Raw genomic sequence first — 25,550 nt, forward strand, 5'->3', positions numbered from 1 at the left:
TATCTTCTCAGAATAATACAACAGCTGTATATGAAAAGATTGTCTTAACGTTTATCAAAACAGAAGGTGCATCTCCAGAAAAGCTAATGAACATGAAGCATGTATTCATGATAAAGTGGTTTATAACAAAATAATTACACAGTATTTTTACAAATGCTTTTTAAATTATTTAATCATTTCTATGATTAACTTCACAATATGAATGTCTTTATATGGACCTAATTCACTTTAGCTATGTGTCCTCATGAGTAAGACAGGGAATGTAGTTCTGACAGTTCAAACAGCAATGAAATGCAAATCTGCTCTCCTGTGTGCTTCTAATACATGTCTATCAACTGGAACAGAATCCAGGAGACATAACCTCTTCTTGAAGACAAATGAGACAGCAAAGAAGGTAGCTTTGCCTCTGAGGCAAAGTGTAAAAGATCCTACCTTCCAGGGTTTTGAGGGGCTCTCTTTGTGTTTCTGGACTTGATAACAAAAATTTGTTGAAATCTGTGAGGCACTAGGCTGAGGGTTATAAACACAAATAAAAGATTTTTCTACCTACAGGCCAATAAAGATTTTGGTAAAAAGATAATTTTAGCAATTATAATAAAATAGAGGCACATTTTGATATTTTCCATAAAGGATACTCAAGCGTATTTCAGCTATGGATGGACTTCTAATTTCCTCAACACATACCGTACTTCCTCTATAATCCAGGCAGTAAAATCAGAAGCTAAGAGAAATGAGAAGGACAGAAAATAAGCAATAGTAATTACTGTCTATGTGAAGAGATTCTCTGCTTCAGAAAAAAAATAAATAATCTCTGAATCAGTTGCCTTTTCAGAACAGTAGAAGATATGGCAGTAGCCACAGATGGACTATTTTCTGGGCAGTGGATACTACAAAGTTGACTAGAGTGTAGTGATCTCTTCGTATAATTCAGTAGAATAAGTTGTCAAACATACATTGAAAATCTTCTATTTGCTAAATTCTGTAACTGATTACCTTACTTGAATTTATGGGCAAGAAAAATTCTGTTCTCTTCATAGAGATAACTACGTTCTATGAAAAGAACCAAATTTAGAAGGTAAAGTAAGTAAATGTCTCTCACAGAACCAACACACCATCTATTACTGTCTTTCTTTGACCCATTTATTAAATTGATACTTTAGGTTCAAAGTCTGAGAACTGACCTAAAACTAACGTAGGAAAAAAGAAGTTCATTATAAAGATACTATTTTTCTGTAAATTCAAGGACAGTAATATGCTGGCATTTGGTGAACAAAGACTATTTCTTTTGTCAGTTTGCTTTGTCCGTCAGCATTGGGCACTTTACTACGTACTACTTTTTCCTCTTTCATTTTATTTTACTCAGTTTTCTTTGGATTTATCTTCTTTAAAAAAATACTTGAGTGTGTACCTATTATTTGGCCTCTGTTCTCTCTGTAAAATTCTCACTTCCTCTAAGGAACCCTTTCCATCTGGGTTGTTCTTGCTTATATGAATACCCTTCGCAAGCCTGTTTCCATCTACTATAGAGATTGTGGTGGCAGACAGAAGTTCAAACATGCATATTTATGTTGTTTCTTTCAATGAATGCATATATACGTTCTACCTCTGACTTAAATGCTATATATCTTTATAAAATATGTTAAATATTTAACAAGGTCATCCTAAAATTATAAATTTTAGTATCCTTTAATATGTATTAATATTTAAAATTTCAACCCTCCAGGGTCACAATTTACTTGAGAGGTAATCATAGACATAATATTTAAGAAATCATTCTTTCCACCTTTACTCCTAGATTATCTGACACTCTTTTTATGGTAGCAGAAGAAAAAATAAATCTCTTAAAGTAAGTTGCTAGTCTCTAAAGAACAAGATAAAATGTCATTTATAATAAGCTATTTAAACAACAACATTTGTTTTAAATTTCCAGAAACTTGTGAAAGCCAGATTCGTTTGATATGTTATTTTTAGTTTTTATGTTGCTTATACAACAATTCAATGTAAAGAAATTATGTGCTCATTTCAACAACTCTAGATATTATCCAAAGAATATTCTATACTACATTACTAATTAACAAAGTTAAAACTGCTCATGTGTAGGTAAGTTTGCATATCTATAGAAATAAATAGATGACAATGATCAGCAGATATTTCCTCAAATATTACAATTTGCTTACATTTAGTATTCCAAAAGAAAAGCTAAGATTCAATTTTATTTTAATTTCTATGTAAGAAATTACTTACTTGAAAATAGAAAGAAATTTCTTAGGAAACATTGCTATATTTCTCTGACTGTAGGATGCAGAATGGAACTTTCGAAAATCCTCATGTTTGAAATGCTTTCATAGGATCTGAATAGAGTCTCAGTTTTGGAAAAATTACTGCAGTTTTAATTATAGTAACCAGGAGTGATATAGCTTAACTGTAAGCTGACTTTGATGCAATCAGATTCCTTGTAGAAATGACTAAGAAGAGCTGGTCAGCTCTTAACTCCTATGTTCAAACGTACGTATTTTAAGAACGTTAGATTTGTTTTCAGTTTAGGAAAAAAATGTAAGTATTGCATACCAAAGAAATTGATTATTGGGAATGTGTGTGTGAGAGAGAGAGAGAGAAGGAGAGGCATAGAGAGAGAGAAGGGGCAGTGTGGGAGGAAAAGTTTAGTGGGAGTTGTGTGAGATAAACAATGAGCATCTGAATTTAATGGAGTATTTTTGATATTGATTTGATATTTTTAATATATTAAAATATTTAAATATGGATATATATTAAATGTAGTTCTGAATCCACATTTAAAGGAGAGACTAGAGTATTAGTAAGTAGCTATTTTATTTTCAGGAAGCTCTTTATTTTCAGGAAGATATTGATAACTTCTATAATATTTAGGGCCTATTAGTTATAATGAACTCAAGAGAAACTCCTGTGATGTCTATGGTGTTGAAATTATTGGTCAATAATTATTATTATCATTTCAGTATAAAATATTATAAATAATAGTTTGATATAATTGCTCTTTTTTTTTTTTAGCATGCCATCACTATACATTTTTGCTGAGAACTGAAACTACCGGTTTTGTATAAAAGTACATGACATATTTTAATGTTCTGTCATTTCAGAAGAAATAATGTTAAGAATATTGCAGTAATTCTTTAGAATGTAAAGTTGTCAGATATTTAAACATACTAAGTGTTTGGGAAACTATAGTTTAAGTTTCACAGCCCTCAGCCCAAATATGTAATGGAATTTCCCTTTAGAATTTCCCTTTAGAATTATTTCCGTTTAGAATTACTGCTTACGTATTTGGAATGAGAGCTGCAAAACTTAAAGTCGCATTTCTCAAACTGTGTTCTGAAGGTATTATTCCAAAAACAGGTTAATGGCTGTTTCTAGAAAGTGTACAAATAGTGTCTTTTTCTTAGAAAGTCAGTATGCAAATCAGTATAATTAATTCTCTGAAAAGACCTGCAGTACAGTTGATTGGTTTTCAAAGCTTTAATATCAAATTTTGCAAGCTTATCTGTATAGATAAGGTTTTTATTATTTTTCAACATACCTATTACTGTATTTTAGCATACCTATTATCACAGTAGTCAGTAACCTCGTATCACATACAACCTGTCTTTCTAATGTTTTACTGCAACAGAGCCATGCCCACTTGGGCTTTTGTGCTATAATGGCAGAGTTGAAGGCAGCTGCAACACAGACCATATGGTTGGCAAAGCCTAAAGATAATTATATCTGGTCCTTTACAGAAAAATATTTGCCAATCCTGATAGCACAACAGAATAGTACTGGACATCAAATTGGGAAATGCCAAATTAAAGAAATATGTTATATTTTTAAACATTATTTCCAATAGATCATTGTAAAATACATGTACATACCTGCATAATATAAATCAATTTTAATTATATGAAATTTGCAGTAATGTGACTTTTATTTTTATGAAATTATTTACTTTAAGTACTTACATTTAATATAATTTATATGAAACTTTAATAATGATTTAGCATGGAAATTATATATATATATATATATATATAATTGCAGTTTAGGTTCTGGGGTACATGTGAAGAACATGCAGGATTGTTGCATAGGTACCTACATGGCAATGTGGTTTGCTGTCTTCATCCACCCATCACCTATATCTGGCATCTCTCCCCATGTTATCCCTCCCCAACCTCCCTACCCCATGCTGTTTGTCCCCTATTCCTCCAGAACAGCCTGCAGTGTGTGATGTCCCCCTCCTTTGCCATGTGTTCTCATTATTCAACACCCACTTATGAGTGAGAACATTAAGTGATTGATTTTCTGTCCTTTTGTCAGTTTGCTGAAAATGATGGTTTCCAGATTCATCCATGTCCCTACAAAGGACATGAACTCATTGTTTTTTAAGGCTGCATAGTATTCCATGGTGTAAATGTACCACATTTTCCTTGTCCAGTCTATCATCGATGGGTATTTGGCTTGTTTCCAGATCTCTGCTATTGTAAACAGTGCCTCAATGAACATACCTGTGCATGTGTCTTTATAACAGAAGGACTTAGAATCCTTTGGATATATACCCACTAATGGGATTGCTGGGCCTAATGGAATTTCTATTTCTTGGTCCTTGAAGAATCACCACACTATCTTACAGAATGATTGAACTAATTTACAATCCCACGGATGGTGTATAGTGTTTCTACTTCTCCACATCCTCTCCAGCATCTGTTGTCTCCAGATTTTTTAATGATTGCCATTCTAATTGGTGTGAGATGATACCTCAATGTGGTTTTGATTTGTATAATGACCAGTGATGATGAGCACTTTTTTATATGTTTGTTGACCTCATATATATCTTCTTTTGAAAAGCATCTGTTCATGTCCTTTACCCACTTTTGATTTTTTTTTTCTTTTTCTTTTTTTTTTTTTTTTTTTTTTTTTTTTTTTTTTTTTTTTGGTAAATGTGTTTTAGTTCTTTGTAGATTCTGGATACTAGCCCTTTGTCAGATGGGTAGATCACAAAATTTTTTTCCCATTCTGTTGGTTGCTGGTTCATTCGAATGATTGTTTCTTTTGCTGTACAGAAGTTCTGGAGTTGAATTTGATCCCATTTGTCTATTTTGTCTTTTGTTGCCAATGCTTTTGATGTTTTAGTCAAGAAGTCCTTGCCTATGCCTATGTCCTGAATGGTTTTGCCTAGGTTTTCTTCTATGATTTTTGTGGTGTTAAATCTTATGTTTAAGTCTTTATTCCATCTGGAGTAAATTTTAGTGTAAGGTGTCAGGAAGGGGTCCAGTTTCTGCTTTCTGCACATGGCTTCCCAACATCATTTACTAAACAGGAAATCCTTTCCCCATTACTTGTTTTTGTTAGGTTTGTCAAAGATCAGATAGTTGTAGATGTGTAGTGTTTCCTTCGAGGCCTCTGTTCTGTTCCATTGGTCTATATCTCTGTTTTGGGTCCAGTACCATGCTGTTTTGATTACTGTAGCCTTGTAGTATAGTTTGAAGTCAGGTAATGTGATGCCTCCATCTTTGTTCTTTTTACTTAGAATTGTCTTGGCTATGTGGCCTCTCTTTTGGTTCCATATAAAGTTTAAGGGTTTTTTTTTCCAGTTCTGTGAAGAGTCTTATAGGTAGCTTGATATGGACAGCATTGAATCTATAAATTATTTTGGGCAGTATGGCTATTTTCACAATACACTTCTTTCTAACCATGAGCATGGAGCGTTTCTCCATCTGTTTATGTCCTCTCTTATTTCGTTGAGCAGTGGTTTGTAGTTCTCCTTGAAGAGATCCTTTACATTCTTTGTTAGTTGTATTTCTAGGTCTTTTATTCTCTTTGAAGCAATTGCGAATGCCAGTTCATTCTCGATTTGACTCTCTTTAAGTCTGTTATTGGTGTATAGGAATGCTTGTGATTTCTGCACATTGATTTTGTATCCTGAGACTTTGCTCAAGTTGCTTATCAGTTTAAGGAGATTTGGGGCTATGATGGGGTCTTCTAAATATACAATCATGTCATCTGCAAATAGAGACAATTTGACTTCCTCCTTTCTTAATTGAGTACCCTTTATTTCTTTTTCTTGCCTGATTGCTCTGGCTAGAGCTTCCAATACTATGTTGAATAGAATGGTGAGAGAGGGTATCCTTGTCTAATGCCAGATTTCAAAGGGAATGGTTCCAGTTTTTGCTCTTTCAGTATATTGCCTGTGGGTTTTTTGTAAATACCTTTTATTATTTTGAGATACATTGCATGAATACCTAGTTTGAGAGTTTTTGGCATAAAGGACTGTTGAATTTTGTTGAAGGCCTTCTGTGCATCTGTTGAGAAAATCGTGATTTTTGTCTTTGGTTCTGTTTATGTGGTGGATTACATTTATAGACTTGTGTATATAGAACCAGACTTGCATCCCCAGGATGAAGCCTACTTGATCATAATGGAGGAGATTTTTGATGTGCTATTGCAATCAGTTTGCCAGTATTTTATTAAAGATTTTTGCATCAATGTTCATCATGAATATTGGCCTGAAGTTTTCTTTTCTTCTTGAGTCTCTACTGAGTTTTGGTATCAGAATGATGTTGGTCTCATAAAGTGATTTGGGAAGGATTCTCTCCTTTTGAATTGTTTGGAGTAGTTTCAGAAGGAGTGGTACCAGCCCCTCTGTGTGTCTCGTAGAATTGGGCTGTGAACCCATCTAGACCTGGGCTTTTATTTTGTTGATAGGCTATTAATTGCTGCTTCTACTTCAGCCTTTGTTATTGGTCTATTCAGGGTTTCGACTTCTTCCTGGTTTAGGCCTTGGAAGGTGCAAGTGTCCAGGAATTTATCCATTTCTTCCACATTTACTGGTTCCTGTGCATACAGTTGTTTGTAGTAATCTCTTACGGTAGTTTGTATTTCTGTGGAATCAGCAGTGATATCTCCTTTATCTTTTTTTAAATCACATCTATTTGATTCTTCTCTCTTTTCTTTATCATTAATCTGGCTAGTGGTTTATTTTGTATTTTGTTGATCTTTTCAAAAAAATCTCCTGGATTTATTAATTTTTTGAAGGGTTTTTTTGTGTCTCTATCTCCTTCAGTTCTGCTCGGATCTTAGTTACTTCCTGTCTTCTGCTAACTTTTGAGTGTTTTTTTTTTTTTTTTTTTTTTTTTTTTTGTCATATTCCCTTAGCTCTTTCAATTTGGTGATAGAGTATCAATTTTCTCTTTCCTTGCCTCTCATGTAGACATTTATTGCTATAAATTTTCCTCTAGATACTGCTTTAAATGTGTCCCAGAGATTCTGATACATGTGTCTTTGTTCTTGTTGGTTTTAAAGAACATATTTATTTCTGCCTTCATTTCTTTGTTTATCCAATCAACATTCAAGAGCCAGTTGTTCAGTTTCCATGAAGTTGTGCGGATCTGAGTTAGTTTCTTAGTCCTGAGTTCTAATTTGATTGCACTGTGGTCTGAGAGACTGTTATGATTTCTGTTCTTTTGCATTTGTTGAGGAGTGATTTACTTCCAATTATCTGGTCAATTTTAGAGTAGGTGTGATGTGGTGCTGAGAAGAATGTATATTCTGTGTATTTGTGGTGGAGAGTTCTGTAGATATCTGTTAGGTTTGCTTGATCCAGATCTGAATTCAAGTCCTGGATATCCTTGTTAATTTTCTGTCTCGTTGATCTGAATAATGTAACTATTCTTATAAATCTTGTCTGAAGTGAAGAGAAAAACATTACTTCATAAACTGTTTGATAGTCTGCAATTTCTTCTATGAAATCCTCTAGAGAAGATTAAAAATGCATCATTCTTCCTTGCTTTCATTTTAGAAGTAGTTACTGATATAAATGTGTATGTACATAATTACTGTGTCTCACCATTGTGAGTTTGAGGATATCTTGCTTCCTCTTAACACTCAGAATTAACTAGCAAAGATAGTAGATTACAAATGTTGAAACTTGAGTTTAACTGCTGTCTCAGATGTTAAATAGATTTCCAAACTAAAGAATCTGCTGCAATTCTTCAGAAAGTATTAGTAATGCAACTGAATGAAACTTTCTAATTTTTTTTCAGGAAGAACTGAACCCCATTACTGTTACGCCACCAATTGAAGCCATTGATCAGGACCGGAATATTCAACCGCCATCAGATAGGCCAGGAATCCTCTATTCTATCCTTGTCGGTTTGTATTTGCTTACATTTTTCACTATCAGTTATCATTTTAGAATCTTTTAGAAACAAATTCTATCATTTCCAAGAAAGTATTTTAAATAACAGTTTTTTAAATTATTTGACATGATTGTTACTTTTGTGTATAAACAAATTTTGAAATAATAATTCAAGATATTTTCCTCAGTTGCTTTGACTGAAATGTGCAGAATGATAAATGAATAACTTGTATGGAAGTGGCAAAGTGATTCAAAATATTAGGATATTATCCTGTATATGGTTAATATCCTAATATTTTGACTTGGATATTATTCAATTTTTTTTAATATTAACTTATATAAAGTTGATAAGTTGATATTCAAAAAATTTGAATAATATCCCATTTTTTCTACATTTCAACCTACATAAAGCATTCTCTAGTACCAAACTTTAATCTAAAATGAAAAACATTCTACTCATATTCTATCTTTGGTTGGATACTATACATAATTCTGTTAATATATGACTGAATTTAAGAAGAGCTATTTTGGAGCCATGTGAAAACAAGGTGCGAGATCATGATTAGCCCAAGGGAACATGATAAATTAACCTTTGGCAAATACTTCTCATGGGAAATTCCACAGAAGCTGTCCTAATCCTTCCCTAAGTATATGCTACTAATGGTACCCAAAGCAAAAATGATGAGAAATTGATCTTACTGCTCTTCTTAGATTGTTTTTGCCAAAATATGAATGTTGCTTTTTTGTGTAGCCTCTAGACAGACAGATACATGTGAGACAGGCTATATATATTTTAAGGAAGAAGGGGATTCTTTTGAAATGTGCTTGAAAAATAACTTAAAAGGAGTTGAGCATTAGCCCTCAACCCTTTTCTGTCCTTTTACCTGAAGCCTATGTGAATACACACACATACACAACAACCAATGGATATTAGATTTGCAAATATTACACTATATCCTTAGAAATGCTATCTGTAAAGAAAATTCAAGCAATTCTGTTTCAAGCCTTTGGTCTTTAAAAAGACATAAATATCATAAGCCAATTGCAGAGTTCAGACTACTAATTTGTAAAAAGCTTTCATAAACATGAACTAGATGCTAAAGACACAAACATGAGAGATGAATGTTCTAGGTTAGTCAGTCATGGAGTCTGTGGCTAAAAAGAAAATCAAAAAAATAAAATACATTACTTAAGGAACTATAAATAAAATTTGAACCACATGTGGGCTCTTGCGAGGAGAGCATTAAGCATTTTAAGAGAATTGCTTAGGAAGAATAATTTTAGCAGAAAGACGGTAGTTTCCAGGTAGAAAAAAAGAGAGATTATCTCTGTAGATAAGCATCATATGCAAAAATCAAAGGATGAAGTTTAAGAAAAGATTTGGAGAACCATGATATTCAGAGCTGGTTGGATGCATGTGTTCAAGTTTATTTCCCTTTTAAAATATATGTGCATTCTTTTTTTAAACAAATGAGCACCCTGAGCACCTACACTGTGAAGTAAGATGTATCACTGACTTTGTGGAGCCAGTTTTCTGACAATAGAGATAGGCAATAAATAATTACTATTAAAAAATAAGTGTTTATTATCAAAGGTAGAAAGTTGTGAATGCTATGGGAAAAACTGATCACATGATGGGATTGGAAGAGCAGAGGAAGATTGTATTAGGAGTTTCAGTATTAAGTAGGATCATCAGCACTGCATCGTCAAAAGGTAAGCTATTAACAAATGATGACAGAGGCTGAGGAAGTTATTCAGGTTGATATCTCCAGGAAGAGTTTCTAGACAGAGATGAAAGCTGAAACTTGCCAGATGTATTTCAGAAATAACAAGGGGGCCAGAAGCATTGGAGAGAAGTGAGTGAGGTTAAATAAAAAGTTGACAGATAAGAAGACGGCAGAAATTAGAGAGCCTTGTACGTTGTTTATCTACTTTGTATTTTTCTCTGAGTGAAATGAGAAGTCAGTGCAAGAATTTTAACAGAAAAGTGACACAGTGATGGAATGTTTCATCAGCTTACAACTATAGAATAATGGGTTGTCCCAAACAATGGATAGAAACTCTTACAGTTATTTGCTCTTATAGCTAAGTTAAATGAATAATATCCTTTTACCTTATTTTCATTTTTAGAAGGAAGAGAGTTGTAGGGATTGATAGTATAGACTCTGAAAATTGTGCTATCCGTGTTAAAAATCCTGACTTTAATTCATACCAGGCATATGATTTTAGGTGAGTTATTTAGCCTCTTTATCTGAAATTAGTCCTTCTTTTTTTCTTCTTTGGAGACAGCATTTTGCTCTGTCACCCAGGTTGGAGTACAGTGGCACAATCATAGTTCACTGCAGCTTCAACCTCTTGGGCTTAAGCAATCCTCCCACCTTGGGCTTCCAAAGTGCTGGTATTACAGGTGTGAGCCACTACCTAACCAGATTTTTTATATTTAATATAGATTTTAAAAAATAGATCTTTGTATAAAACAGTTGTGAGAATTTGCTCCAATACATTGCAAATGCTCATAATACTGCCTGGAGAAAAAGTTGATGCCTAATACATTTTTGCTGACATTGCTGTTACCATTAGGAGGAAAAATAAGGCATGTTAGCTAAGTCACATCCGTCTGGTACAAATGGAAACACACACAAAGAAACCAAACACTACATAATACATACACACACACAACTACACACACAGAAAAGGATACCCACGATTAACTTCACGGACTTTGTCAAAACTTTAAATTTTCCTTAAATTCATCCAAATGCTTCCGAATATATGTATTTCTCCAGGCTAACATAAGTTATCACGTGGAGGGCTCCTTTCCTGCTTTCATTTGTTATAGACAGTCTCTGTTCTACTGTATATCAGGATATGGATGCTGATGTCTATGACAGAGTCGTCCAAGGGCTGTGGTGAGCCTCTTGATTGGTCCTACTGTCATGACCATAAATGGTAAAAATTATTGACTATCCAAAAGTCTTTAAAGGAAACACTAGACAACGATGTTCATAGGGGGTTTAAAAAGCTGTAACAAATTTCTGGGAAACTAAAAAGACAAGAGCAAGCTGTATATACTCTCAGGAAACACTTAGAAAGGCCCTAAGCTCTCTTCTCTGGCTGACCTTGAGATTCTGCACATGCAGTAAGTAAAAGTCAAGCTGGAACAACACCACATAAAGCAGCTAGACCTAAAAGATACCTATGGAATGCTCTACCTGCTAACTGAGGAATATGCATTCTTCTCAAGTGCACCTGGAATGTTCTTCAGTACAGCTCATGCTAGGCCATAAAACCAATATTGTTAAATTGAAAATGATTGAAATAAGACAGGCTCTATTCTTGATGACAATAGAATGAAATTAGAAATTAATAGTGAAGGAAAATTTGGAAATTCAAAAGTGTGTGGAAATTAAACAACACTCTTAATGACTCAAATAATAAATTAAAAATTAGAAAAATTCTTAGAGACAAATCAAATACATTGTAACATATTTTAATCTCTAATCAACAATATAAGCTTTGTCGCAAAGACACTGGAGAAGGTTGAGCAAACTAAAGAAAAAGAGCAGAGGGGAGGCCAAGCATGGTGGCTGATACCTGTAATTCCACCATTTTGGGAGGCTGAGGCAGGTGAATTCCTTGAGCCCCAGAGTTTGAAATCACCTGGACAATATGGCAAAGCTGTGTCTCTATAAAAAATAGAAAAATTAGCTGTGCATGGTGGTGTGTAACTGTGGTCTTAGCTACTCAGGAGACTAAGGTGGGAGAATCACCTGGGTCCAGGAATTCAAGGCTGCAGGGCTGCAATGAGCCGTGATCGCACCACTTCACTCCAGCATGGGTGATGAAGGAGATTGGAGGTGACCCTCTTTAAAAAAAGAAAGCAAACAACACAACAGAAATAGTAGAGACTATAGTGAAAATTAATAAAAGAAGGATTAGAGAAACAGAAACAACAAATGAATCCAAAAGTTAATTCTTTGAAATTACCAACAAAATTGATAAACCTCTAGCTAACCTGACCAGGAATAAAAGAGATAAGATGCATTTTACTAACTTGGAATGAAAGAGAGGAACTTCTACTTAGCTCACAGAAATTTAAAAAAAAAAAGTTATAAGAGAATATTATATACAGTTTATGCCAAATAGACAAGCTAGATGCAATGGACAAATTCTTAGAGTCAAACTATTCAAAGTGACTTCAGAAAAAATAGAAAATCTAGGCAGACTTACAGCAAGGATTTAATAATAATAAAAGTTATTCCGACAAAGAATTATAGATCAGATGCTTTACTGGTAAATTCTACCAAACTTTTAGAGAATATTTAATACCCATCCTATATTAGTCCATTCTTGCACTGCTGTAAAGAACTAACTGTGACTGGGTAATTTATACCAAAAAAAAAAAATTGGTTTAAGTGGCTCACAGTTCTACAGGCTGTACATGCAGCATGGCTTCAGAAGTCTCAGGAAATTTGTAATCATGGCAGAAGTCAACGTTGGTGCATTTTACACACCAGAGAAGGAGAAAAAAGGGAGAGCTGCTACTCACTTTTAAACAACTAGATCTTGTAAGAACTCACTCACTGTCACCAGAACAGCAAGGGGGATATCTGTCCCCATGATTCAATCACCACCTACCAAGTCCTTCCTCCTACATTGGAGACTACAATTTAACATGAGATTTTGGCAGGGACACAAATACAAACTGTATCATTAAACCTCTGGCCCCTCTGAAATCTCATGTCCTTCTCACATTGCAAAATACAATCATCCTTTCTCAACAGTCCCCCAAGTCTTAACTGACTTCAGAATTAACTCAGATGTCCTCAGTCTAAAGTCTCGTCTGAGACAAGGCAAATCCCTTTTACCTATAAGCCTGAAAAATCAAAACCAAGTTAGTTACTTCCAAGATACAGTGGGGTACAGGGATTGGGTAAATACTTGAAGATACCAGCCAAAACAAAGGGGCTACAGCATGGAAGTCAGAAACCCATAAAGGCAGCCTTTAAATCTTAAATCTCCAAAATAATCTCCATTGACTTCATGTCTCATATCCAGGCCACACTGATGCAAGGATTGGGATCCCAAGGTCTTGTGTATTTCTGCCTCTGGGGCTCTGCATGGTACAGCTCCCTTGGCTGCTTTCATGGGCTGGTGTTTAGTGCCCATGGCTTTTCCTGGTACACAGTGTAAGCGCACAGTGGATCTACCATTCTGGGGTCTGGAGGAAAGTTGCCCTCTTCTCACAACTCCACTAGGCAGTTCCCCAGTGGGAACTCTATATGGGGTCTCCAACCCCATTTCCCTTCTGCACTGCCCTATTATAGATCCTCCATGAGGGCTCCACCCCTCCAGCAGACTTCTTCCTGGACAGACAGACATTTCTATACATCCTTTGAAATATAGGTGGAGGCTTCCAAACCTCAACTCTTGCCCTTCGTGCAGCCACAGGTTTAACATCACATGGAAGCAGCCAAGGCTTATGGCTTGCATGCTCTAGAGGCCTAAGATATATCCAGGGACCATGTAGACATGACTGGAGCTGGAATGGCTGGGATGCAGGGAGCAGTGTCCTGAGGTTACACAGGGCAGTGGAGGTATGGGCCTGGCCCACAAAAGTATTCTTTTCTCTAAGCTGATGGAAGAAGATGCAATGAAGTTCTCTGAAAGGCATAACCTGTAGAGTCCTTCATCATTTATGTAGATGAAATTTCTGCTTCTAATTATGCTATCAAGTCAGAACATTTTTATGTAAAATCATGTTAACAACTATCAAACACTGTTTCAGCACTGTCATTAATATTGATATATAATATGTATTTATTTATAATAGTGTAAGATCTGCTGACTTGATCTTGTAACAGTAACTTGTAGTATTAGGTACTCTTAATGAGTACTTAATGTGTGAAAAGTAATATTTATTAAGTAACATAGGTGAGATATATGTTACATGCTAAAGTATAAATATTATAATGTTAATAGTTATTCTTATTTTTTAAAGTGTGATTATAAGAATATTATGAATGTTCTAGCAACTGAAATATTGGTGTTACATATTGATTAAGAATGGAGATACTAGAGCCAGAAACCTTGGTTTAAATTTTTTTAAAAAACCTCCTTTAACTCTGGTAGGTATTATCAAGTATTAGCACTTTTATGGTCAGGTATAGAGTATACTTATATTGGAAATGTGAAGAGAAAGATACATTTTTATACCTTCTTCAATGCATATATCACAAGGAGGAAGGGCTGAAAATGTTCCTGGATCCTACATTTCTTCTATTTTATATTTTATATTTCACAGTTAATAGAAAGAGAGCCCATATTTTCTTTTCTCTTTTTTTTTTTTTTCTGGTTCATTTTTTGTTTGTTTCTTTGTTTGTTTTTTGAGATGGAGTTTCACTCTTGTTACCCAGGCTGGAGTGCAATGGCGCAATCTCGGCTCACCGCAATCTCCGCCTCCTGGGTTCAGGCAATTCTCCTGCCTCAGCCTCCTGAGTAGCTGGGATTACAGGCACGTGCCACCATGCCCAGCTAATTTTTTGTATTTTTAGTAGAGACGGGGTTTCACCATGTTGACCATGTTAGTCTCGATCTCTTGACCTCGTGATCCACCCGTCTCGGCCTCCCAAAGTGCTGGGATTACAGGCTTGAGCCATCGCACCCAGCCTTTTTTTTTAAATATATATTTTATTTTTATTGCATTTTAGGTTTGGGGGTACATGTGAAGAACATGCAACATTGTTGCATAGGTACGCACATGGCAGTGTGGTTTTCTGCCTTCCGTCCCCTCGCCTGTATCTGTAATTTCTCCCCATGCTATCTCTTCCCACCTCCCCACCCCCCGCCCCTCCCCCATTTCCCCCCAACGGACCCCAGTGTGTAGTGCTCACCTCTCTGTGTCCATGTGTTCTCATTGTTCAACACCTGCCTATGAGTGAGAATATGCGGTGTTTGATTTTCTGCTCTTGTGTCAGTTTGCTGAGAATGATGGTTTCCAGGTTCATCCATGTCCCTACAAAGGACGTGAACTCATCGTTTTTGATGGCTGCGTAATATTCCATGGTGTATATGTACCACATTTTCCCTATCCAGTCTATCATCGTTGGGCATTTGGGTTGGTTCCAGGTCTTTGCTATTGTAAACAGTGCTGCAGTGAACATTCGTGTGCACGTGTCCTTATAGTAGAATGATTTATAATCCTTTGGATATATACCGAGTAATGGGATTGCTGGGTCAAATGGGATTTCTATTTTTAGGTCCTTGAGGAATCGCCACACTGTCTTCCTCAATGGTTGAATTAATTTACATTCCCACCAACAGTGTAAAAGTGTTCCTATTTGTCCACATCCTCTCCAGCATCTGTTGTTTCCAGATTTTTTAATGATTGCCATTCTAACTGGTGTGAGATGGTATCTCAATGTGGTTTTGATTTGCATTTCTCTAATGACCAGTGATGATGAGCATTTTTTCATATGTTTATTGGCCTCCTGTATGTCTTCTTTTATAAAGTATCTGTTCATATCCTTCGCCCATTTTTGAATGGGCTTGTTTGTTTTTTTTTCTTGTAGATCTATTTTAGTTCTTTGTAAATCCTGGATATCAGCCCCTTGTCAGATGGATAGACTGCAAAATTTTTTTCCCATTCTGTTGGTTGCCGATTCACTCTACTGATTGTTTATTTTGCCGTGCAGAAGCTGTGGAGTTTGATTAGGTCCCATTTGTCTATTTTGGCTTTTGTTGCCATTGCTTTTGGCGTTTTGGTCATGAAGTCCTTGCCTACGCCTATGTCCTGAATGGTTTTTCCTAGATTTTCTTCTAGGGTTTTTATGGTGTTAGGTCTTATGTTTAAGTCTTTAATCCATCTGGAGTTAATTTTGGTGTAAAGTGTCAGGAAGGGGTCCTGTTTCTGCTTTCTGCACATGGCTAGCCAGTTTTCCCAACACCATTTATTAAACAGGGAGTCCTTTCCCCATTGCTTGTTTTTGTCAGGTTTGTCAAAGATCAGATGGTTGTGGGTATGTTGTATTTCCTCTGAGGCCTCTGTTCTGTTCCATTGGTCTATATCTCTGTTTTGGTACCAGTACCATGCTGTTTTGATTACTGTAGCCTTGTAGTATAGTTTGAAGTCTGGTAGTGTGATGCCTCCTGCTTTGTTCTTTTTGCTTAGAATTGCCTTGGCTATGTGGGCTCCCTTTTGGTTCCATATGAAGTTTAAGGTGTTTTTTTCCAGTTCTGTGAAGAAGGTCATTGGTAGTTTGAGAGCCCATATGTTCTATTTGTTTCCTTTTTTGTTTTCTTGGGGTTTTGTGTATATTTTGTTTTGTTTCGTTTTCTTTGTGCTACACAACGGAGTTCTTATAACTGAACACTTATAACTGAGCCCATGTGGTTTTTTCAAACATTATATAACCTTGAATGTACCTCCTGAGATGCGTTTTTCTCATGACATACCATTCTCTAGAGTGCTTCTTTTAATTTTAATATGCCTCTACGTTTTGGAAATTATTTTTTAAAGGAAGTATTTCTTACAGAATTTATTTAAAAAATTTTTAATTGCATGTGTGCCTGTCCTTTATAAAGAAAAAAGTAAAAGTTTCCAGGCTTTTGAGGGCCTAATCCCAGAATCAAATCAGTACAAATAATCCACTGTTATATATTAGTCAAAGCAAGAACAAGTCCTTCCCATCTTTAAAGAGTTGTGATAGGAAGAGTATTTTACTTGTTAGGAAACAAAAAAAAAAGGTTTTCCATCTTTGATTTACTTCAAGTAATTCAAGGAGATGAGAAAAGTCATAAAGTGTAGCTCTGAACTTGAAGAAGTAAATAAGTTTAGGCAAGATTGTGTGTGTGTGTGTTAGTGTATTATTCCATTTTCATGCTGCTGATAAAGACATGCCTTAGACTGTGGAATTTAGAAAAGAAAGAGGTTTAACAGACTTACAGTTCCACATGGTTGGGAAGGCCTCACAATCATGGCAGAAGGTAAAAGGCATATCTCACATGGCAACATACAAGCAAAGAGAGCTTGTGCAAGGGAACTCCCATTGTTAAAACCATCAGATCTTGTGAGACTTATTCACTTTGACAAGAATGGCACAGGAAAGACCTGCCCTTGTGATTCAATTACCTCCCACAGTGTTCTTCCCATAAGATGTGGGAACTGTGGGAGTGACATTTCAAGATGAGATTTGGGTGGCAACACAGCCAAATCATATCAGTTAGCTAACTATAGCTACATTTTACAGTGAATATATAACTTTTCTGATCCTTCATACCATGAATTAAAACATATTTTTGAGTGCACAATCAAATATTGTAAGAATTATACATGTCTTTTATCAGTCATTAAATTACACGGGGCAAGTCTTTCCTATACTGTTCTCATGATAGTGAACAAGTCTCATGAGATCTCATGATTTTAAAAAGAGGAGTTTCCCTGAACAAGCTCGCTCTCTCTCTTTGCCTGCTGTCATCCAAGTAAGAAGCAACTTACTCCTCCTTGCCTTCCACCATGATTGTGAGGCTTTCCCAGCCACAAGGTAACTGTAAGTCCAATTAAACCTTTTTCCTTTGTAAATTGCCTAGTCTCAGGTATATATTTTTCAGCAGTGTGAAAATGGACAAATTCTCATAATCAGCCAGTTGATTGAGGGAGCCAGAACCCCCTTCTTTCTTTCTGTCCATACTAATATGTCCTATAGCCTATTTGTTTTGTTTCTCTAAAGAACTCTGAATAATACCCTGCTACTTATCCCTTCACACTGTACAGTTGCCACATCTCCCTCAAGTTTCCTTGCTTCTGCCTAAAACAAAGAGTGACACAGTGTCAGTCAGTATATAAAGCATTAGCTAAGTTTACTTTTGTATTATTTTGTTTAAAATAAATATAAAATTAAAGTTTGAATAGGAGAGATAATAACATGGATTTATACCCCTAAAACATTAAAGTTTAAGACCTGTAAATTTCACTATATGTAAGTTGAACCAATCAAGAAAAGAAAATTTATAATTTTGTCTCAATTCCATTTTAGGGATTACCACAGTATACAATAGGTAAAATTTTATCTAGATAACTGAGGAATAAAAGTAGCATTTTAGAAAGTTTACTTCAGTGATTGTAAGGAAAATGAATGTCAGAAGATATTAGTTCGCTATCAGCATGGCACAAATATGAAAGATCAAGCGTCTGAGTAGGGTAAGAGATTAGGACTATGAAAAGAAACGTATCAGAGAGACTTTCAAAGGTAAGAAAGAATCACTTGCAGAATGTGTGGCGAATTGGCTAGTGAAAGTAATTTGGGGATTTGAATCTGCATAGTCAGAAAAAATGGTGGTACTATTAGCAAGAATGTTGTTCATGAGTTTTGCAATTATTTTTATGTTTAAATAACAGATAGGAACGTATCATGAACCATAAAAGGAGTGGCTTTCAAACTTTAAAGGTTATGAGAATACAATGAGATTATTCAAAATGCTTTCTCTTGACCTCCATTTTCAGAGCTTCTCATTCAGAAGATCTTGGAAAGGATTTTGGTCTTTGCAGTGTGGGTAGACCTGAACTATACTCTAAGAAGCCATAGAATAGAAGTCATAAATATGCATAATAAAAACAACCCAATAAAATCTTTGCCAAATACTGAAACCAGCTTGGCTGTATAGAACCCCAGGCGACACCGAAGGAATAAAGAAGCAGATGCAAAGATAGATTGCAAAGTGGGACCATCAGGGAACTCACAGCCTTCTGGGCTGAGAGTCTTAGGGGACTGATAGCATTCCAGGCTGAGAGCCTCAGGCAGATTCTGACCCAGATATTTATTCTCTCTGAGCAGGTGATTTTTATCAATGAAATGTGTTATGTGTTTTCTCATACAACAAAAATAAACCAGGCAGGCAGCTGGTGCCTGCTTTTCACTGATCAAAGACAAAATAGAAAGTATTCTCCATGAGGGAGCAATGGGGCAGGGTCACGTATCCCTTGTTCTAAGGACTGGTTTAGCTGATGTACGATATACACATACTGTTTACTACTTTACACCCTGAGCAATTTTCCACTTTGGGGGCTGGCTCAGTTTTCCTTGCAGTTGCTCTCAGCAAACAATATGGAAATCATATACTCAGCAGCTAAAATACTTGAATTTGAGATATTGGCTATTAATATAAGAATTTTAGTTTTCCTTAAAATAGGTAAAAAAAAATGGATTTAGAATTTTTGGTGGCTATTGCACAGCTAATAAATAATTTTTTGGTGGGAGTTACACAGCTAATAAAAACATTTTGGTTAAAAAATGAAGTTTGTTATTTATCACAAATAGCTGAAAAATAAGTTTGGCAAAGGAGATTTCGAGCTGATGATTTTTGGAAGATGTAAAAGTGGGATGAACATAGTTTACTTTCTGCATTTAGAATTATCAAAGAATGCACTAAGAAAATCTAGCAGCTGAAAAGGAAAAGTGCTGAAGTTAAAACTAATGGAAGAAAATAACGAGAAACTTGAGGTGATTTTTTTCTAATACATATTTGAAACTTGGGATAACTTGATACAAAAACAACTGTGTTTTTAGAAAATAGATTAAAATAATGATTAAAATTATCAACAAAATTTTAGTATGTAAAAGGTGTTGCAGATGAATTTAATGTCAGAATAATATATTATTAATATAATTGACCCCGAGGTTAAATAAGGGAATTACTGAAAAAAAATAAAGCCCAGAGCTCTGAAGATGGTTCAGAAGCAGCTATAGTTTTGGATGAATTAAATTTTGCTAAATAGAATGAATATTACATTTTCCAAGTGGGATAAATAAGAGATTCTGTTGGGACCTTAAACCTAGACATGTATTTCTATTCTTGTACAATGTTTTTGCATTTCAGTACTTTGACGTCTTCAGGCTATTCACTATTCATGGGTCATTAAAATGTTTTTACAAAAAAATTATCTGGAGACAAGTTACATGTTATAGTTGTTTTTGTTCTACCAAAGGAAATTATGGGTGTTTTCATTAGCAGTGTTTTATTGAAACTGACCCTAATTTCTATACATCAACAGTGTCAAAATTTGAGGAATTATCATACATCTTCATGACATCTAGAAGACAGTGTTCTCTTTTATTTCTGTGTTAATCAGGCTACTAATTTTATGTGTAAAGATACACATTCTCAGCGGAGAAGGGAAAAATTTTATACTTTTTTTTATGTAGGATTCTTTTGATGTAAATTAGATGTACATTTTCAAATGTATCAAGCATTAAAAACAAATGCTTTCCTGGATGGGACTCTTTTGGTAAAAAATACAGAGATGAACTTAAGTTCTCTTGGCATTAAAGGAAGTTTATTGAAAGGACTTTGGTTTTTTCCAGAATTCAAGTAACTGCCAAAAATGATAGCAGAAACAGGAATTTTACATTGAGGTTTTAGAGGGTCTTTCCTCTCTAGATGCCGTTGTTTTCATAGTACAGATTGTATATCCTACTTCTGATCCTTTTCTCTAAACATTACTAAATGATGAAGTGACAATTATATAGTTTAGGTCAGGCATCCACACTTCCTTCAATTAATTACATGTATGCAATCAGAAGTACTATGCTAATAAATGACGGGCAAATACAGCTCTGAGAAAAAAAAAAACAGGTAAGGTTTTTAAATATATTTGGTTTTAAGAAAAACTAAATAATTTAAAAATAGTATGAAAACTGGTACTAGAAAAGGATATCTTCTCTCACCACTCCTATTCAATATAGTATTGGAAGTTCTAGCCAGAGCAATCAGGCAAGAAAAAGAAATAAAGGATATTCAATTAGGAAAAGAGGAAGCCAAATTATCTCTATTTGCAGACCACATGATTGTACATTTAGAAGACCACGTCATCTCAACCCAAAGTCTCCTTAAGCTGACAAGCAACTTCAGCAAAATCTCAGATACCAAATCAATGTGCAAAATCACAAGCATTCTGATACACCAATAACAGAGAACCAAATCAAGAGCAAACTCCCATTCATAATAGTTACAAAGAGAATAAAACATCTAGGAATACAACTACCAAAGTATGTGAAGGACCTCTTCGAGGAGAATTACAAACCACTGCTCAAGGAAATAAGAGTGATAATTATAAAGTTTAGGTCAGGCATCCATATTGCCTTCAATTAACTGTATGCATAATGTAAGAGCTTTGTATACATAGTGTAAGAGCTAAAACGGTAAAGCATCTAAAAGATAATGTTGCTAAAAATTGTTATGGCCTTAGGGTTGGCAACAATTTCTTAAGTATAACAAATGCAAACCTATGAAAGAAAAATATACAAAATTTGACATCATCAAAGTAAAAATGCATTTGCTCTTCAAAAGACACTAATAATAGACTGAAACGGCAAGTGACAGAAAAAGACAATATATTTGCAAAATACATCCAACAAATTACTTTTTTGGGGAATATATGAAAACATAATTTAATTTTCATAATTTAATAAAAATGAGGCAAACAATTATGAAGTGGCAAAAAGTTTTAACAAATCATTACAGATTTACAAACAAAATAAGAATGTGAAATGTTAATGGAAAATTAAAATTTTAATTTTAGCTAATAAAATTAGCTAATGGAAAATTAAAATTTTAATTTTAGCTAATAAAATTAGCTAATGAAAAATTAAAATTAATACTTCAGTGAAAAACACTATGTACACAGCAGAATGGCCAAAATTTTAAAAAAGACTGACAATATCAAGATTTGGTGAAAATGTGGGGGATCTGAAATGCTCATACATTGCTGGTAAGAATGTAAACTGGTGCAGCCACATTAGAAAAATAGTTTGGCAATTCCTTTAAAAGTTAAACATTACTCAACAATAAAAATACAATATTATTGATACACAGAGGTGCAAGGGAACCAGAATTCATGTAAGTTCACACATGGGGACTGAGATTTCTCCTAAGTCTTTTAATCTACAGTGGTCCTTTTTCTATTTCTTTTTAAATTGTTTTCTTGTGATTCATTTATTGAGAAGCCAAGTTTATATTATGGAGTTTCTCATCGTCTTGATTGTACTTTCCTTGGTTTAATTTTACATGTTACTCTGCCTCATGTATTTTCTATATATTTTGGTGCTTAATCAAATAACACTTTTCGATGTTTTCTTTGTTGGGTTTTCTCAAAACTATTTCATAGATGGTACAATAGTCTGCTTGGGCTACCATTACAAAACACCCTAGATTAAGCTTAAGCAATAGGAATGTGTTTCTCACATTTCTGGATTTTGAAGTCTGAGATCAAGGTGCTTTTATCGTTGGTTTTTGGCTTTTGTGGCTGCTTTCTTGTGTACATGGCCTTTCTGTGTGCCCTTGGAGAGAAGGGGAGGGAAGGGAGAGAGAGAGAAAGAGAGACACCACTCCCATCATATTAAAAGCCCACCCATATAAATTCATATAGTCTGATTACCTTCTTAAAAGGGTCTATCTTGCTATAATAGTGACATTGGGAGTAATGGCTTCACCATAAAATTGTTGAGGGTGAGGGGCACAACTCAGGCCATAGCAGATGATGTTGAATTAATTCTTCTATTGAGAAGTATATTGCTGGCTTTGTCTCTTTTTTTTTGTGATATTAGCAGCATTTAGTGCTCAATACTGTGATCCATTCATTTATGCAGGGTTGTAAAATGATGGCACTCTGATATTATTAATCTTCTTAAATTATTAGTTGAAATCATTTCTTAATGAGGCTTTTTATCAATTGTTTGTTTACCCCATGTTAAGGTCATATGGAAAAAACATGATATGTTTTCTTATTTTCTAATTTTTAAAATATTTCTTTAGCATGCCCTGAAAGTGATCAATATATTATTTTACAACAGTGTCACCAACTTAGGAATTTAAACATATTTGATCTGTTTCAAATTATTACTGATAGTATCTTTATTGATGCTCACATTGCCTTATCTTTAGCTCAGAAAACACTTTTTGGCTCTTGAAAACTTTCACATCAGTTTAGTAATGTGGGAATTATTTCTTGCTACTAGGTGTGAGTAGGTGTTTCAGAGCTATTTGTTGATTTTCTGCCCTGGACCTGAAATCAGCTATCTCTCTCAGAAATCTTAACTGCTTTTATTAGTAAATGATATTTCAAAGCCATTATCTGAATATTAGAAATGTTTATTGCTTCTAAGTTGGACATTATTTTTAATTATTTGTTTCAGCATTCAGAGCTATGTTGCATGCATTTTGTTTCTTAAGGTAAACCACAACCTGAGTTTAAACTTTCACTGCCAATTCAAAATCAAAACCATCGTTCTTCTATTTTACCTCTTTAATTTTTTATTTCTATCTCTTTATCAAGACCTGTCAAGAATCCAGCTTTCAATACTGAAAAAAGTAGAATAAGAATGCCACATAATTATGTACTTATTTCATTTATTATAAAATACTCATATAACTGTTTTAGAATCACAACACTGCCGCCAATACGACTGATGAAAAGAGTTTAACCTTTTGTTTTTTGTAATTTCTGTGGTACTTCAGCTCTACTTTATGGTGGATGTGATGTCAATACTACCTTTAAAATTTATCTGGGGAAGTTCTTTTTGTTCATGCTTATGCCAACAACTGAATGCACATTTAGATTGAATTATTCTACTTTATTTTTAGAAAAGTCTTTGAATATAATTAGTTTTATAATAATGTATAACATTGATGTATCTCTGAAATTTAAAAATTGTGATATAGTTAATGAAATTTAGCTTCAGTGCCTATCCCCTTCACTTATTCCCTCACTTTCTCAGAAATAACCATTTTTATGTTATAGTCTATCTTTGACTTTTTAATGTGTATATGTATTCTCTTGTAAATATGCATGTGTATTATTATTCTTAAAAGTTGGTATACTATTGGCACTTCTTTCCAAATTACTTAATATATCTGGAAATAATTACATAGTTATAGGTAAAGATGTCGTTCATCATTACATGTGAATTATCATCTGCTTTAATATGTATCACCATTTATTTAGCCAGTCCACCGTTGATGTATATTTAGTTGGTCATTTATCTTTCATTATTTTAATGGGAAAATGTCCAGATGTGAGGATTTATGGGTCAAAAAGTAAACATTAATATCATTTTGAAATCTTACGCCATACTCTCTTTCATAAATTTTACGACACTCTTATTAACGCCACCTGTGTCTAAAGTGTCTGTTTTCCTGCAGGATCACCAATAGAGTAGTGTCCAGCCGGGACAATTCCTAATCTAAGTGACAAATGAAATCTTAATGTAGTACTAATTTGTAGTTTTCTTCTTATCTATAGAGATAAGCATCTTTGTTTATGATCAGGAGTCATTTGCCTTCCTTTTTCTGTGAAAGGTCTTTTTTTTTTTTTTTTTTTTTCTTTTTATCTAGCCCCAAATATTTGTTTTGTTTTGTTTTGAGATGGAGCCTGACTCTGTCACCCAGGCTGGAGTACAGTGGCACAGTCTCAGCTCAGTGCAATCTCCGCCTCCTGGGTTCAAGTGATTCTCCTGCCTCAGCCTCCCGAGTAGCTGGGATTACAGGCACGCACCATCACGCCCAGCTAATTTTGGTATTTTGGGTAGAGATGGGGTTTTACCATGTTGACAAGGCTGGTCTTGAACTCCTGACCTCAGGTGATCCACCTGCCTTGGCCTCCCAAAATACTAGGATTACAGATGTTACTAACCATGCCTGGCCAGCCCCAAACATTTTAGACCCTTCACTGGCCCATTTTTAGCTAATTTATAAATCTATATATATTAGAGATATGAACATTTTGTCTCGATGTAAATTTCAAATACTTTCCCAGTTTGTCACTCGTGGTTTTGTTTATTGTGTCTCACCATGCAATTGTGCAGTATACTTAAACTTATCTCTCTTTTTCTTCATGACTTTTTGACTTTGAGCCAGTTAGGAAATGTTTTCCCACTCTCACATTAGAGTAAAATTTATCCACATTTTCATCTATGACTAATTCTTACATTGTTTTTTTTTAATTTGTTATGAATATCTCCTTTATTTGGGGTTTACTCATGTATCTTCTAAGAAGAGTGTATGAAACTTTATTATTTTCTTATGACTCTCCTGTTAGGAGAGAGAAGTCTTTTATCATATATTAGATTTCATCTGTAGTTGTGACTATTTGTGGATTTTACAGTCTGTTAATGGTATAAAATATGTTTCCGGGTTTTTTGCCCTCATTTAATGCCCAATAGAATTTCCCTTCTTGTTCAGAGTTGAGGCAAAGAAGTAGTAGCAACAAGCCCATTTTTGGATGTGTTTTAAGATCCGGCAGCTTGGATTTTTAATAAAATCTCTGTTTTAGATTATCTCTTTAACTTAGATAAGTCATTTAATCTCTCAAGTTTCCCAAGTCATCATCTGTAAAATGTAAGTGGTTCACAGAGTT

The 25,550-nt window shown here is 34.6% G+C and overlaps 1 protein-coding gene across 1 annotated transcript in view; it reads left to right on the forward strand.

Annotated features, from left to right (window-relative positions):
- Positions 1–25,550, forward strand: part of PCDH15 (protocadherin related 15) — a 1,717,060-nt gene that overhangs the window by 1,315,888 nt on the left and 375,622 nt on the right. The window contains exon 17 of the mRNA XM_074382505.1: positions 8,049–8,157. Within this exon, the coding sequence (XP_074238606.1) occupies positions 8,049–8,157 (109 nt within the window). The remainder of the gene's footprint in view (positions 1–8,048; positions 8,158–25,550) is intronic.

The sequence above is a fragment of the Saimiri boliviensis genome, chromosome 12, assembly GCF_048565385.1.
Source record: "Saimiri boliviensis isolate mSaiBol1 chromosome 12, mSaiBol1.pri, whole genome shotgun sequence".
NCBI classification, from domain to species: domain Eukaryota; kingdom Metazoa; phylum Chordata; class Mammalia; order Primates; family Cebidae; genus Saimiri; species Saimiri boliviensis.